This window comes from Balaenoptera musculus, chromosome 13 (assembly GCF_009873245.2).
Source record: "Balaenoptera musculus isolate JJ_BM4_2016_0621 chromosome 13, mBalMus1.pri.v3, whole genome shotgun sequence".
Taxonomy (NCBI): Eukaryota; Metazoa; Chordata; class Mammalia; order Artiodactyla; family Balaenopteridae; genus Balaenoptera; species Balaenoptera musculus.
The window spans coordinates 84587159-84604556 of NC_045797.1; the positions used below are offsets into that span (position 1 = coordinate 84587159).

Sequence of the window (17398 nt, forward strand, 5' to 3'; positions counted from 1 at the left end):
TTTGATTTCCTAGAGTCGGTTTGTCTTCCTAGAATTTAGAAGGATTTCCAGCTTATCTGAATGCTCCAAATATTTTACAGTTTTGAAAGCTTCCCAGGAGAAGTTTACTTGGTGCCTTTACCTTCTTTCAGTCCAGGTCCCCCTAGGAAGTAGTGGCATTCAGACCATTCTGTGACCATGAAGGGAAGGACCCACCAAGGAGGGCCTGTCTTGAGCCAGGTCTCCTCAGTGGCATTTTGTTGTGGTCTTTCAAAGAGTTGTTCTTATGAGTGTTGTATTCAGTGTGTTTTTATTTAGGGTATGCTGCTCATGGTGGTAACTGTGTTTCCTTGAAAAGCATTTTTTCGAAGGAAGGAGTGATAGAGCATTTCTTTACCCGTTTATCCTTCCTTGAATTATTTAGCACTGAGTCCTTCAGATGCCTGTGTGATCATCCACTGGTTCACTGTTACAGTGGGATGTGGCAGTGAACAAAACTGATGGAAATCCTGCCTTCATGGAGGTGATGGGTTTGAGACCGCCAAGCGGGAACGATCAGTGTTGCTACCAAGTCATTCTTCCTCGACCTTCTGTGCCGCAGGGTTTACTAGAAACCTTTAGATAGCTTCATTTAGATCAGCTACCTCACTGAAAAGCCATGAAAATAATTAGCACAACGTTTAATTGCAGAGAACTTCAGAGTTGCAGAGGCAGTGTTAATAACAGTTTCCTGCCTTCCAGTGTGCTGTTACTTTTACTTTTAGAGATTGATGAAATTTACTGAATTAATAAAAGTCTTAAAAATGTAGGTCTTGGTTTTCATTAAACCGGACCCAGTTGGTGGAGTGACCAAGTTAAAAGGGAAAAAAAGATGGGACTCAACTGTAGATCATTTTTATTTCCACCACTGGTTTAGAACTCATAACCTATTAAGCAAATATATGTACAAATCAAGCCGTCTCTCATCGCTCAGGAGCAGACTTGGATGAGAAAGCTAAAGATGCTGTGGGTAAGGCAGGGCGCGTTTCAGGTTTCATTTAGATGCAGGCTTAGGGCGGGTGCTCTCTGCCAGCAGTCAGCACCTTTTCTCAGGAGGTTCACTCACACTTTCTAAAGCATTTTAGGAGTGCACTTTTTTATTGATCTGTTTCAATTTGGAAAAGTTTTAACATATTTTTTCTCTAGTAATGTAGTGAAAAATTATATTCACTTCCAGCTTCAAAGTCTTTGTGGCAGACTTCAGCTCAAGAAAGCTTTTTTCCTAAACAATAAACTGCAACTAAATTGATTGAGATATTATCGAAGAAGTAGGATACTGCAGTAATGATATCATTGAAATCCTAGAGTACAGTTAAAAGTTAAAAAATAACAAAATTGTGTCCTGAACTTGTGTTTTTTTAAAGATTGCCCCCTTACATGTGGTGTTAAACCTCATCTGTCAACTTTGACCTAATTATTACTGGATTGGCCAAAATGTTCATTCGGGTTTTTCCATAAGATGTTATGAACTTTTTGGCCAACCCAAAACTTCTCATGTAGTTCAAGTCTCCACAGATATACATAGTAACTTTCTAAAAAAACCTACTTATAATAAGGTTGATATGTAAACTAGAAAACAGGGTTCCCATAAGGTACTCCAGAAAATGACATAGTAAAAGAAAAACATTGTAAATTAACTTTGACTCAATATTGTCAGTTATCTATAGATTATTTTAACTATTTTAAGAATGTTTATGACCAACCTAATTTGTACAGAAGAATAATTAGTAGCAGTGTGTCTGCTTTGAATTAGAGTTTTAAAGAACTACATCAGTAAAATAGTTACATTACTCACAGTGTGCAGATATTTTTCACTGTTATATTTACGATTTCTTGAGCTAAAAGGCTCTTAGGGCCTTTCTTTTCAAATGGTATTTTAGTGCATCTATTACGTGCCACATGCCCAGTGAAACAAAACCCAAATTTGAAAAGTATATCTCTGAATGTTAACTATAGTGTGGCTAGATAATATTTTATTTTATGAAGTGAGCATGTGAATTCCAAGTATTTAAACCTTATTAAATTGGCCTGCAATTAATAGTGGCAGTTTTTTTATCAGAATATTTAAAAATTAATTTTAAACTTGTGCATAGTAGGAATATTGACTTTTTGTAGCAAATTTTATTTACCTGGTTTTCTTGTTGAATGTATGGCCCATGATTTATTCTTTTAAGAGAAAGAATATAAAATTTGAGAGTACAATTTTAAAATTACCAAGCACATGTTAATGAAATGAAACTACTGTGTGTGTGTGTATGCGAGTGTTCCTTGCTTTGTGTTGCTGTAGAGGTGGTGTGTTCGAAGTCATGGGAAAGTAAGAGGGGTGACAAAAGTGCTGCCTGTTTTTATTACATATGTGTATTTGATGTTTTACTTTAAGCTCGTGTCCTTCATTCTGTTTTATTCCTTCCTTAAAGCCGTGTGACTCTGGGTTTAACAAACAGAGACAGGTACAGAAACTTTCAGTGAACTCTTACTCACTTTTCTTGTTTTAGACTATTAGAAGCAGTCATTGGCAGCTTCATGCTGGGCTGTTTATAAATCTGTGCTCATTTCGGTGCCTTGGGTTTATTTTAATAGCTGCTTTCAGCCTTTGCATGGCTCTCATTTCTGGCTAATCAATTCTGTGCTTGTTTAATAAATTTACCAAAGATGATAATGTTTCAGAGTGTAGCTTTAATCTACTTATAATATAAAATCATATAGTTATATCAAAGTAATTTAAATCTGTCTAGTTACTAGCTTTACTTTGACCCGGAGGAATTCTGATTTGTATGTATTTTGAAGTTTATATTTAACAGTTTAAACAGACTAACATCTTCTGCATTCAGTTTTCTGTATTAGAAAAAAAATTGTTTTAATGAATTGTGATGTATACTGAAGTGATCTTTTCTTGACTTGTAACAAGTAAATTTCAAGCAAGAATGCATGATAAACTTTAAAGTGTTACTATTCTTTGTATTGCCAAAGTAATGTAATTAGTTTCCTATTAAGAATTTACATATTGAGTTATTGAATATGCTTTTTCCTTATCACTTTTATACTCTTTCTCCTTCTTTTTATGAGAGTTCTATCTAGAGATCATTATTTTGGCTACTAAGATTCATTTGGTTTCAAAATAATTTTATTATATATGATTATTTTAGAAAAGACCTGGCAAGTAATCACTATTTCTCTTTTATTCAAAGAAGCATACTGTAATGTATTTTAATTTATTGATAATTTACCCCTTTTCTTGATAAAACCCAACTCACAAATAATTAATAGTCAGACTATAGCTTTGATGGAATTACAGGGATATCCATTGTGTCTTTTCTTATAGCTTCTCAAAGCCATTCAGAGATAATATATATTTTCTACATAATCCCCAGTGAGGGACAAAATATGTTTTCAAGTGATAAAATGTAAAAGTTTTGAAGGATCATGAAAGTAAAATAATGTGGAGTTTTTTGTTTTAAAGGAAAAGGGTAGTATCTTTATTAATGTGTCTCCATTGCTGAATTCTCAGATTCCTTTAAGGTACTCTTTAACATTTTACATTCCCCCCCTCAACCCCATGCAGACAGAGTTAATCTGTTCCATGTCTGTTATACTTGCTTTTTTTTAGCACAATCAGAAATAGAGTTTTTTTGTGATTAAAAAAATTTTTTTACTTTAAAATAATTTTCAACTTCAAAGGTACAAAAATAACATTCCCTTAATGTTAACATCTTTCCTAACTCTAGTGTATTTCTCAAGAGCAGAAGTGAAAATTTGTACAATACTCTTAACACAGACTTTATTTGAATCTTACCAGTTTTTCCACTAATGTCATTTTTCTGGTCCAGGATCCAATCCGGTTGTATTTTGTTATTTCTCCTTAGAGTTCCCTAATCTGTGACAATTCCTCAGTCTTTCCTTGTCTCTTATGACCTTAAAACTTTTGCAGAGAACTGATCAGATATTTTGTAGACTGTCCTTCTATTTGGGTTTGTTTGCTGTTTCCTAATGATTAGAAGATTGTACATCTTTGGCAAGAGACCCACAGAAGTGATGCCGTGTCCTTCTCAGTGCATCATAGTTGAGCATCTGTGAGGGCCTGAATCTTCCCACTGGTCATGCTAACCTCAGTCGTGTGGTTAAGGTGGCATCTGCCAGATTTCAACACTGTGAAGTTTTATTTTTCCCTTTGTAGTGAGTAAATATTTAGGGGGAGATACTCTAAAACTCTGCAAATATCCTGTTTCTCCTCATACTTTTGCGCATTAACTTTCATGTCCACCGGCGCATCTTGTGAACAGCCACTTGTGGTGTGTTTCCTGATGGGGATTTTCCGCTCCCTTCTTCTGCATTTATTAATTGGAATCCTATAAGTAAAAGCTGTCTCTTCTTCCTCATTTATTTACTTATTCAACTTTTTATTTATATCAGTATGGATTCATGGATATTTTTTTCTATGAATTATAATCCAGTATGATCATTATTTATTTTGGTGATCAAACTGTTTGTTTGTGATTTTTCTAATCAAGAAAATGGAAACAAGTGTAAATGTACCCAGAAAGAAGAGCTAGGTTGAGGAATAAAAACATACGAAAGACAGTATTAAAGATCATTTAAAAGATAAGTATTGTTCAGCAATAAAAAAGAATGAAGTACTGATCCATGCTATAACAGGGATGAACCTTGAAAACATACTAAGTGAAAGAAGCTAGTTACAAAAGGTCACATATTGTGTGGTTCCATTTATATGAAATGTCCAAAAATAGGCAAATCCACAGAGACAGTAGATTAGTGGTTGCTAGGGAATTGGGACTAGGTGTTGGAAGGGATAAAGAATGACTGCTAATGGTACAGGATTTCTTTTTAGGGATACGAAAATGTCCTAAAGTTGATTGTGGTGATGGTTTCACAACTATGTGAATATACTAAAAATCATTGAATTGTATACTTTTAATGGGAGAATTGTATGTGAATTATATCTCAAATAAACCTGTTTAAAAGAAAGAAAGAAAAACAAAACAAATATGGTTATTAAAAATTCATAGAAAGCAGTTTAAGTTTCCATAGTAGATACTGGATAATTAACACTTTGAATATTGGCTATACTCATCCAGGCAGAAAACAGAACTATGTATAAAAATATGAAAACTAAATTCTGGAAATAACTAGTGTTTTGCTCTTAGTATTTTTGAAGTAATTGAACCTCAGACCGTATAATATATGGCATATTTTACATTTATATTTAATTGAAAACAAACTATAAATAAATGTGTTTTGTGCAGTATATTCCAAGGCATTAATTTACAAATTTTTATGGGACTGTCTCACACTTGTAAACTTGCTAAGACTCCCTCTCATAAAATTACTGCCTCACTGTCTGTTCAATATGGTCTCATCTCCTAGCTGTATTTACATTTATATGTAATATAGGTATATTTTGTTTATATACTATGTGTGTATATTTATTTATCAGTTCATAATAGAGTATTATGTTATGCTTTCATGTTACAAATCATGTTTAACAGGTAGCTAACAGGCAGTTTTGGCTGTCATAGTCTACCTTGGTAATGATAAAAGAGGCAGTAGAAAATATAAGTTTACACGTACTTGAGGATAGGATAAATTGTATTTATTTTAAGACTAGATTGACTGGTAAACAAGACAGGTCATTTGGAGCATTTTCCTCTATACTAGTTGGTTTGTCTTCTCTTTATTTTGGTTATAGTTTCTATAAACTCTTTAAAAATAGACAGTTGCAACAAAGAAAATAGGAAGTTATAAGACCTGATAAGTTAGGGTTCCCATCCAAATCTACCACTAACTAGCTATTTATTCTTTGACTTTGAAACCAGAACTTACCTCTCTGTAAGCCAGTGTCCACATCTGTAATTGAGGAGCTTCATATACAGTTGGCCACAGGCAAATACTTCTTTAGTATGTCACCATATTCAGAAAATGTTTTTCTTCTAAGTAAATACTAGATTTATTATTTTGACTTTTCTTTTAAATGAGAACAAATTTTAATGGATCATATTTACTTCCACATGTGTTAAGAAGTAGTACTATTGTTTCATATTGACATGATTATTGTATAGATTCTTAAGGGGAAGTTTTAGATCCCTTGGGTGTAAAATGTGGTCACGATCTGAAAACTTCAGATAGTTAAGAGTCGTAGACTGTTAAGGTAGTCTGTAAAGACATTTAAAGCTGTTTGGTATAGGCACTTTTAAAATTATTTCATACATTTACTTTTTGTATTTTTGTAGTGTAGGCATCAGTAATTCCCCCTATTCTTTTTCTTTTTTTAACCCCCTGTCCTTCTGTTATTAAGGGCTACACCCTTCTCTCTTGCGGTTTGAAGTTAGGCTCTCTTGCAGTTGGCCTCGGCTTGGCTCGTGGAATGTTCTGTCTTCTTAGAAAAGTGGTTTTGATCAGGCTGTATCTGCTATAATAAAAGATACTTCTTAAGGTATAACAGTAGCTAAATCTCTTCCCTAATGGCATTTCCCCATACTGCACACATTCACTGTCTTTACTTTAGTTTGAAAATGTATTGTTAATCAAAGTACTTATAGTGTAACGTCACAAGTTTCTCTGTCACGTGACTGCGTATATCTGACATTAAATGCTATTCATAACGTGTATTTTTCCACGACTTATCTAGGGATCAGGCCCAGCCTCAGGAACAATATCACTGAATTCAATGAATGTGGATGCGGTTTGTGAGAAGCTGAAACAAATAGAAGGGCTGGACCAGAGCATGCTGCCTCACTATTGTGCGACCATCAAGAAGGTGACCAGCATGTTTCCCCGCTGACTCGAGACAGGGCTGAGGGCACCAGTGGCGGGCTCAGTGCATGGCGAGCACTTTGTATTTAGCTTCTCAAAGACGAGGTCTCTGTTGAAATGGGAAAGCTCTAGGTGGAAACAGGTTTCTTACTATTTGTATCCTAAAATTGCCCCTTTATCCCTTAGTTTAGAAACAGATAAAAGAAAATAAAGTGTTGTATTACAACGTTCCTGTAAAATGATCTAATATAAGGGGGAGTTCCCTGGCGGTCCAGTGGTTAGGCCATGGTGCTTTCACTGCCTGAGTTCCATCCCTGGTCAGGGAACTAATATCCCACAAGCCATGTGGCATGGCCAAAAAAAAAAAATATCTAATGTAAGTCAAAAATGCTTTGATGAGAAGTACAAAGCTCTAAAGGATTTCACATTAAGATTAAAAATAACTTATATTTCCAATATGCAACATAGAACATTTGAAGGCCTTTTCTTTTATGTTACATTTTCTTTAATTATAGTATTTATTTGTGACTTAATAATTATCCAAGTAAACCATACTTGCTTCATTTTCCTCAAATTCTCACTTTCATGTCTTAGAGGATTTCTGATCATGTCCCGTTTGATAATACCTCAGAGGTTTGGGTTTGCAAGGCTAATGCATTTGAGGAAGTTTATTTCTTCCTAGATCTTTTCTTGCAATTCCAGTAACTACCACGAACCTGGGATTTTGAGGAGGCTTCCCATATACAAGGCTAACCCAGTCCCAGTTTTAATAGATACTTCCACTAAGTTATACTTTTTCTATCAGAGATACAGTGAAGGAGAACATTAACCACAAGCCTGTAATATTTACATACTTTAAAGATTGGCATCTAAAAAGTTTTTAAAAGAATTATGAGCACATATACCATTTCACTAATCTTAAACTATGTTTGGTCAGAAAGGTTCGGATAATGTTAGTTTTCTCACGGATCTAGTTAGTGTTAATCCCCATTTGCGAAAGTGTCAAGCACTGCCTTTCCAAGGTACAAACCTGACTCTCCTCAAGGCAGCTTGGTGAGCGTCAGGAAAGAGGGAGGTCTCCACATGGATCCTCTGTGGCGATTTTGTTTCCCTCAGGACAGTGGTTCTCTCCCCACTCAGCTCTTTACTCTCAGGCCTTGGCTGTTTGAAGCCGATTGTAGCAACTGGTCTCTTAAGTGCTGCTAAGCTCCTTGCATTTCTACAGCAGGACCTCTGCCGTAGGCTTGCTCTGGACATTCTTTTCTTCAGAATTAACTTGGAAACTGAGCATTCTGCCGGTTTTAAACCCAGGTATTACATAATTTTACCACAGTTAATAAAGTCAGGTTTTGTATTTTGTAAAATAAGTAAGCTACCTGTTACTAATAAAGAAAATTCTATCATTTCTTACTTGGAAGGGACTAGAATTACAGAGACCCAATAGTGACAAGATCATTTTCTGTGAATTTAATAGACTGGGAAATTTGTGGGTGGACATTCTTGGTGGCTGAAGTTATCTCGTATAGTTGATAAACAAGTTTGTCCGCGCTTCACTTCATTTAGAAGTTCATCAGTGACCAACATGCTGACAGATGTCTTTGTCCCCTCCCAGCAGCTTGCCGTCGTGTTCATGTTTTATGATTAGAGGGAAAAAGCTAACAGTTTTGTTATTGCTCATGGCAGAATAGGTAGTTTTGGAAATAGTTGGAGGGTTAGCTCTTGGGTTGGTCCCTGAAGAATGATTTATTTTACTTGAGCGCCTAGGACACTTGCAAGAGTATGGAGTGGCTTATGCTATTCAGAGTCTACTTGTTTATTAATTATTACATGGGGTGATAACCTTCTTTAGGTCAATATTTTCTAGTCTCTAATATAAATGTACTTTTTGATCACTAGAAGTTCAGAATCTCTCACATTTTGTTTATCTTTGTATTTGTGTTTTTTTTTTATTCAGGCAAACATAAATGGCCGTGTGTTAGCTCAGTGTAACATTGATGAACTGAAGAAGGAAATGAATATGAATTTTGGAGACTGGCATCTTTTTAGGAGCACAGTAAGATATTTTTAATATTTGTAGAATTATTTACAACATTTTATGAAACAAGTGCCAGTAAGTACTGGTCTAAACTGATATTTTCCTATATTTAAAAAAAAATATGTAAAAATTACATTTTACACTTACGTGTACAACTCTTGTGTATCCTGTTATGTAGAATATACACAGCAGCACTTAGCAACATTTGCCTTTTGGGCATTTCACTTGGAAATCTGGGAGAGAGGCCACCTGCCAATTCTCCCTGCTTTCATTGACCAGGACACTCTCCTTGACCTCACTCAGTCAGGCTTCCCGAAGCCTCTAGGCCTCGACCTTGGTGTCTGTCCTCGCTGGGTCTGCATCGCCCAGTTGTAGGAAGAATCCTGCTAAGTCAGTTGAGAAAGAACCTCACCCTCAGTGTCTGATCACCCTCGCTATCCGATTACATTCCTCATCCCCCACCCCTCCTCTGCTCCCCGTGAGGTCCTAGACCCCAGGTCTGCCTCCAGAAGGAATCCTGTCAGGTCAATTCAACCAGAATCCCCCTCCCACCCCTTACCCCTGATGCTTCCTCTTAGCAACTTTCCATCCACTCATCCCCGCCTCGTTCCTGGGCTGTAAATGCCCACGTGTCCACGCTGCTTTTGGAGTTGAGCCCAGTTCTATCCTGAGGTCCGTTTTTCCCCATTGCGATAGTTCCTGGTTAAAATCTGTTTTTACTGCTTTAGCTACTGTCCAGCTCTGGTTCTCTTTGACACACTCCAGTTGCATTTTGTTTTGTTCTTAAGTTAAATTTTAAATTAAAGTAGTAACACAGTGGTCAGATTAGAGTATAGTATATGTGTGCTGGTCGTGGTCATTACAGTTATCTGTCAGTATCTGTGGGTGGGTGGTTCCAGGACTCCCGTGGATACCAAAATCTTCAGATGCTTAAGTCCCGTATATAAAATGGCATAGTAATATTTGCATACTACACACATCCTCCTGTATACTTTAAATCACCTCTAGATTACTTATGATGCCTCATACAATGTAAATGCTGTGTAAATAGTTGCCAGTGTGTGGCAAATTCAAGTGTTGATTTTTGGAACTTTCTGGAATTTTTTTTTCCGAATATTTTCAATCTGTGATTGGTTGAATCTGCAGGTGCAAAACCACTAGATTCTGAGGGCCGACTGTACTTCTTTTAGTACAGATGATCCTTGAACAACTCAGAGATTAATCCACTGATAACACAGAGTCAGCCTACCGTATCCAAGGTTCCTCCGCATCTGCGGATTCAACCTACCCTGGACCATGTAGAAAATACTGCCGTCTTCACTAGTGAAAAATATCTGCGTGAAAGCAGACCTGTGCAGTTCAAACCTGTGTTGTTCAAGGGTCAGTTGTATTATTAATATAGAAAGATAAGCAGATAAGGACAAATTATTTGAAATTCACTTACAGGAAGTATGCTTTCTCATTTCCATTAGAGTAACTTTATGTTTAATTTTTAAGGTAATTTCTAAAGCTTCTAAAATGTGATTTGTCAGTGCGGATACTGATGACTTTTTTTTTCTCTCTCTCTTAAGGTACTAGAAATGAGAAATGCCGAAAACCAGGTGGTCCCTGAGGACCCACGTTTGCTGAGTGAAAACAGCAGCACAGTTGCTCATGGTGAATCTGCGCTCCGCTCGGCCCACGAGCTGCCTCACACCGAGCTCTCCAGTCAGGCTCCCTACACCCTGAACTTCAGCTTTGAGGAGCTCAACACACTCGGCCTGGATGAAGGGGCTCCACGCCACAGTAACCTAAGCTGGCAGGTATTTATTAAATGCCATTCTTCATATTACTGAAGAAGAGGGTGGTATTTAATTCTCTGAGATTATGTCGGTGCGTTTAATAATAGTCATTCAGAAAATCTTTAGTGAGTCCCTGAGTGAAGAGGATGGAGGGAGGAGTCCCTGTTCTCCAGGAGCTGTGTTCTTCTGGAGAGGACGGTCAGTAAAACACAAAGAAAATAACGTGATTTCAGAAATTGATAAGAATTGAGAAAATAATGAAATAGAGTCATGGCATCGAGGGTGAACAGGAACTGGCCTACTTAGGTGGTTAGCTGAGTTCATCTTTCACTTGCTGTTTCCTTGTTAAATTCAGTAATCATCGGCTAAAACACATCTTTATTGGATAACCTGCCGTGTTATCCCTTTGAGCACCATAACCTGGTTTTTCAGTTCGTATGTTGCACACTGTTCATGGATATTTGTTTTCTTTTTATTATCTGATGTTAGATACGGGTGAGTTCTTTCTTTGGATGTTCTTAGAAGAGGAAGGAGAGGCGAGGCTCAGGAATAAAAACAAAAGTGAGAGAACGTGAGAAGGAGTAAGGGCTGGATAAGAAGAAAAATAAACTAGGAAAAAACCTAGAGCAGGGTACAGAGCAGAGAGAAGACAAGCAAGGGAGGAAGCATAGTAAGTAGCTGCCAAGAACTCTCTACTGAAACGGAGCCGTATTTAGAGAAAGGAGTACCTGTTAGGTCTACCATTTTTAAGGGTGTTGTGTTTGATTTGGTAGTAAAAATATTTTTTGGTTGTTATTATCTTTTCCTACATACTATCAATCTTATTTCTTTAAGTTGAGAAGCCATTTTATTGTGTGTTAGCTAAGATAAAAATTTCCTTATTTTACGATAAGTCCGCCCTTGACCCTTTTATCTCCCTGTTTCAACAACAGTAATTCCTTTCTTTTCCCTGGAATTCCTTTTAACATTTCTTAAGAAATCCTCATCCTCTGCTTTTCCATACTTGGTATTTAACCACCGTGACCTGGAAACTCTCACAGCCTTCCTATCAATGCAGCAGTTCTCAAACTTGTTTTAAATCTCAGAATCCTTTTACACTCTTAAAAATTATCGAAGACCCCCAAAGAGCCTTCGTTTATGTAAGTTTTATCTGTCAGTATTTACTATATTAGAAATAAAAACTGAGAAACTTAAACCAATTATATATTAACATAAATAACATTTTTATGAAAAATGACTCTTTTCCAAAACAAAACATATTTACTGAAAATGATATTGTGTTACAAATCTCTTTAATGCCTGGCTTTGTAGAAGACAGCTAGATTCCCATATCTGCTTCTGCATTGAATCTCCTGGGAGATCACACATGATGCAACCTCTGGAGACTCCACTGTACACTATTGTGAGAATGAGAGTGGAAAGGCAAAGGTCATCTTCATATTCTTAGGAAAATAGTTTAGACCTCGTGGATTCCCTGAGAAGGGGTCCACATACTGCATTTGAGAGTGAGGGCAGCACTGTCCTGAACTGGATCTCAGGGAACCTTCTCAGGGAGCTGGGTCATTTTCTCCCGGTGGAAGGAAGACTCTGCTTTATTTCTGCTTCGTTTCAACCTTTGCTTTTGCCCTTTCTTAAACTTCCTTGATTCTTTTTCTTCCATTTCCTTCTTGTTTTTCCTAATCTTTACTTTTTATTCCTCATGTTATTAACCTTTTCTGGGTCTATAGCAATTCTCGTCCTAAAACTTCACATTGGAAATCAAACTTTTAAAAATATTTTATTTCTGTTTACTTGGACCTGACTGTTGACCTCAAGGCTTCCATTTTTGTTCATTTGGATCCTGTATTTATCTTTTTATCTTTTCCATTGCACTTTATACTTTTCCTTTTAAAATCTGTTTTTTTCTTTTTTTTTTTTTTTTTGCATTTGAGTACATTTTTTTTCTCTGAATTGGAATTTGACAGAAACTTCATGTTGTGCAAGTTGAGAAAGGTTCTATTTAACATACATTTAAAGACTTGAGTATTTTGTTTTTGAGATATACCTTACCTCTCATCTTCTTTCTCTTTTCTAAGGGGAACTTTTATATTTTATCAATGAAGGTGACTTTTTCCGTAAATAAGTTTAAATTATACTTTTAAATATTAACAATAAACTAATTTTATTAAAATTTGTGTAAAGCTTTCTAATAACAGTAAAATTATTCATAAGTTCACAGCTTTTGTTAAGCTGTGTTATGCAGAATTCTTCTAAAAGAATTTGGTATTTTAAGGACTTTAAAAATTCTTATTGTCCATATATATATATTTATATATTTTAATTTTTATATATATATATATATATATATATATATATATATAAAATTTCCTAAGCTGATGTTTATTGTGCCTTTTTTTGGGTTTATTTGAATTCTTAAATTATTATTATTTTTTTGTCTTCACAGTCACAAACTCGCAGAACCCCAAGTCTATCGAGTCTCACTTCCCAGGATTCCAGTATTGAAATTTCAAAGCTTACTGATAAGGTGCAGGCTGAGTATAGAGATGCCTATAGAGAATATATTGCCCAGATGTCTCAGTTAGAAGGGGGCACGGGTTCCACCACAATGAGTGGCAGGTCTTCTCCACACAGCACGTATTATATGGGTCAGAGTTCATCTGGGGGCTCCATTCACTCTACTCTAGAACCAGAGAAAGGGAGGGATAGTGAACCAAAGCCAGATGATGGAAGGAAGTCATTTTTAATGAAGAGGGGAGATGTTATAGATTATTCCTCATCAGGAGTTTCCACTAACGATGCCTCACCCCTGGATCCTATCACTGAAGAAGATGAAAAATCTGATCAGTCAGGCAGCAAGCTTCTCCCAAGCAGGAAGTCCTCAGAAAGGTCAAGTCTCTTCCAGACAGATTTGAAGCTGAAGGGAGGTGGGCTGCGCTATCAGAAACTTCCAAGTGATGAAGATGAGTCTGGGACAGAAGAATCAGACAATACTCCGCTGCTCAAAGATGACAGAGACAAAAAAGCTGAAGGGAAAGTAGAGAGAGTGTTGAAGTCTCCAGAACACAGCGCAGAGCCTATTAGAACCTTCATTAAGGCAAAAGAGTATTTATCAGACGCCCTCCTTGACAAAAAGGACTCATCTGATTCGGGAGTGAGATCCAATGAGAGCTCTCCCAATCACTCCCTTCACAATGAAGCGGCTGATGACTCCCAGCTTGAAAAGGCAAATCTCATAGAGCTCGAAGATGACAGCCACAGTGGAAAACGGGGAATACCACACAGCTTGAGTGGCCTGCAAGACCCACTTGTAGCTCGGATGTCCATTTGTTCAGAAGACAAGAAAAGCCCTTCCGAATGCAGCTTGATAGCCAGCAGCCCTGAAGAAAACTGGCCAGCGTGCCACAAAGCCTACAACCTGAATCGCACACCCAGCACGGTGACTCTGAACAACAACAGTGCTCCGGCGAACAGAGCCAACCAGAATTCTGATGAAGTGGAGGGGATTCGGGAGACGCCCCAAGTCATTCTGAGGTCCGGTTCCAGTTCCCACTCAACTGCCATTCAGAACGAAAATCTAAAAAGCATGACGCATAAGAGAAGCCAGCGTTCAAGTTATACGAGGCTCTCAAAAGATTCTTCAGAGCTGCACGCAGTAGCCTCTTCTGATAGTACAGGCTTTGGAGAAGAAAGAGAAAGCATTCTTTAAGAAAAACAAGCAAAAGTAGAATAGTGTTACTATAATCCCTGTGACAAGACTGACCTGAGTTTTATCGTGAATCCATCCACGCACATCACCTGTACATTTCACTCACAAATAATTAACGGATGAGAAGGTCTTTGGTAAAAGAGACATACACTATACAACAGAGGAAAGTATAAGATAGCCTGGTTCATCTGTCAGCCCCCGTTGTCTTTGTACGTAGAAGCTTAAAAACCCAATATTGTTTTCATTGGCATATAACTGCAAGACAAGATCTGAGTATAAAGATAGGTCAGAAATAGTTTATTAAATATAAAGGGCTTAATTCTCCAACAAAAATTAAAAGCTAGAGACCCCTTTCGTAGAACATTCATTCATTAAATATTTGAGGGAAGACATGATGTTAAATGAACCAGAAGCACATTCTGCTCTTAAGGGGTGAAAGATAAGAACTTACAGCTTATGGAATAACCTAGAGATTAAAGGTTAATGCTCTGTAAGTTGCGAACCGGTGTTCTTTATAATAGACAAATTCGCTTATCAAAGAGTTTTTAAATTTTAAGTAGAAAATATAAAGAGGGCTTTAAAAATTGGTAAGAAAGTGAGTCAACAGTGCCCAAAGTAGAGCCCCAGTAACTGGGTCATTGTGAGCTGCTAGGGGAGTGGCCTGTGGAGAGGGGCTGATCACCTTCCTATGACCTGGATGCTCTTCTCTCCAGATCCCAGACCTGGCTTCAAGCACCATCCACCTGCCCGAGAACCCGCCCTGGTCTACTCTGTAACTCCTTTAAATTGTGTGCTCAGCTTTCCTTAGTGAGCCGAGCGATGAGAGGAAAAACATGAGTTCTTCCTCTGGGAGAATCAGGGAGACGTGGATAATAATAGGCGCTAAAAATCTTTTTGGAATGGGAGACTGAGGACATAACTATAGCAGAAAGGTCAGTGACAGTTGACAAGTGACAAGGAAATATTTAGTTAGGGAAAACGAAATCACTGCCTTCTATACCAGGGCAGGGTTTATCTGCTTCACCTATTCCGAAATTAGCATGTTAATTCTTGGGGAGGATCATAAGAAATACTTGTAGACAGAAGTTTAAAAACATGTAACAAAGCAAGAGTAAAAAGAAGATAAATCTGGGTGTGACTTTTCATTTACTGTTAGCAGAGTTAAGAGAATGATCACATTTAAGTATCGTGTGGACTAGACATTTACCCTGGCATCATGCATTGACATTTTTTTGGTCATTTTAACATAGCTTTCTTATGTAGAACAATTTTGGCAGTATACCTTAAGTCACAGATAAGATTGTAGGTGGTGAGATCGTAGACGAGCAGTTACCTAAATTTAGTGTTTATATTTTTGATGTTTTTCACTTACTGGATTTTTATTAATATGCTGAGCAGTTTATCTACTTGACCAGTCGTTGCATTAAAAAGTTGCTCTTTTGGGTTTCATTGCCTTGATGTTTGAGTGTAATCTAACATTTTCATAAAGTGTTTATTTTGCATGACCTTAACAAATGTTTTAACCAATTAAAAAAGAAGGCAGGATGTTGTTGACATTGTATGTTGAAATGTTAACATTTTAGTACTTACAGTGTTTATTAGCCTGCAGTATTGTGTAATTAGTAATTATTTCAGGGGTGATACTTTGTTCCTTTTCAGGTGAGTAGATGCAGCTTAATATCACTGTAGTGTATTCTTTATTCTGTTTGTAAAGTTAATACCAGAGTATTAAGTGTACAGATAGATTTAGAAAACAATAAAAAAAGTTGCATGCTATTCTGAGTCATGAATTTTTATTCACTATAGTGACGATGATTCACAATTCGATTAAAAATAAAAAATAATTTGTGTGTTTGTTTTGTCAGAGGTCTAAAGTTCATTAAAGGTGTTCAGGTGCGTGTAGCAGTCGTGCAGCTGGCAGGAGTGTTCTGAGCTGCCCTCTCTGGTCTTTCCGAGAGAGCGTGGCTCAGTGCCTGAATGGTGCCTTTGTGAAGCATTAGTGCCCACGGCACAGCTCTGTAGCGTGCATTTCTGTAACTATAAGCAGTAGGTTTTCCAGATCCTGGGAGGGTATCAATTTAATTGTTGTATGAACATTCTGGAAAAGTTTGCTTTTTCATAGTGTTTTAGAAATTGACAAACCAGATGGGTTATTGAGTCACACCATCATCCCTTTGAATCTGTGTGTCTATGTGTATGTGTATCTGTATCTATTTATAATCCATAGCTCAGCCTGACTCTCACATATGCAAAACTCTGCTTTAAGCTGGGTGAAAAATGATAGAAAAGAGAATTGGTGCTCTAAATTTGCTAGTCCCTTATTAGATTCTGCCTCAGAGTCTTGCCATGTTTTATAAACCGTTTTGCCTTTACTTTAAGCCACCGATAGTTCTGTTCCTGTGCCATAACGTTAAGCCAGGTCCATTCACCGTGGAAGCTGTTGCTCTCTCTCAGCTGATCCAGCTTTCAGGATGCTGAGCCTTGAAGGACCAGCTCTCCCATCTGGAGAAATGTGAAATTCATAATAACCCACGTTTTCAGTATTAACAGGAAAACTTGTTTTTGTCTTATATTTGATTTATGTGAGTTTTCTGTAGCAGTCAGAATAATTTTAATTGCCTAGCCAAATAATTTTAGGAACTTATTTGCTAAAATTCTTAATCTTAAATTGAGGACTCTTTGGATCACTTGCATGTTATAGTTCTGAGTGAAATATACTTGTAATCATGATTTTTTTTCTTACAAATACTAACCATTAGAAAATATTTTCAAATGAAATTACATCCTTTATCTTTCTGGCTAAAATACTAAATTTAAAAGGTTTTAAAACTACATAGATTTTGGCTGTACCAGGAATTCTCAGCCTGTTTAGAGGTATCCTAGAGCTTAAAAATCCCTGAATTCCTGGTTAACCCTTGAGTAAATCAACGTAACTACCAGGAAAAGAGAACCAGAGGGCACTGTGCCCTCTACGAATGAGTGACATTGAGGGAAGAAGCAGGTAAAAGGGAAGGAGCAATGAAATTAACTTCTTTAACAAACACTTGACACTGAACATCTAGGCTCCTTCGCCGCCTGCCCTTCTAGAAC

At 36.9% G+C, this 17398-nt stretch overlaps 1 protein-coding gene across 13 annotated transcripts in view; it reads left to right on the top strand.

The window, feature by feature from the left end:
• The window catches only part of KIDINS220 (kinase D interacting substrate 220), a 97502-nt gene extending 81418 nt beyond the window's left edge, over positions 1-16084 (top strand). For 7 of the 13 annotated variants that reach the window (XM_036873492.1, XM_036873486.1, XM_036873487.1 and 4 more), the window contains 5 exons: positions 2436-2468; positions 6662-6790; positions 8741-8839; positions 10393-10623; positions 13046-16084. In XM_036873492.1, coding sequence (XP_036729387.1) covers positions 2436-2468; positions 6662-6790; positions 8741-8839; positions 10393-10623; positions 13046-14308 — 1755 coding nt within the window. In that variant the 3' untranslated portion in view covers positions 14309-16084. The remainder of the gene's footprint in view (positions 1-2435; positions 2469-6661; positions 6791-8740; positions 8840-10392; positions 10624-13045) is intronic. The other 6 variants (XM_036873496.1, XM_036873494.1, XM_036873495.1 and 3 more) reach the window with 3 other exon arrangements.
• The last annotated feature ends 1314 nt before the right edge of the window (positions 16085-17398 follow it).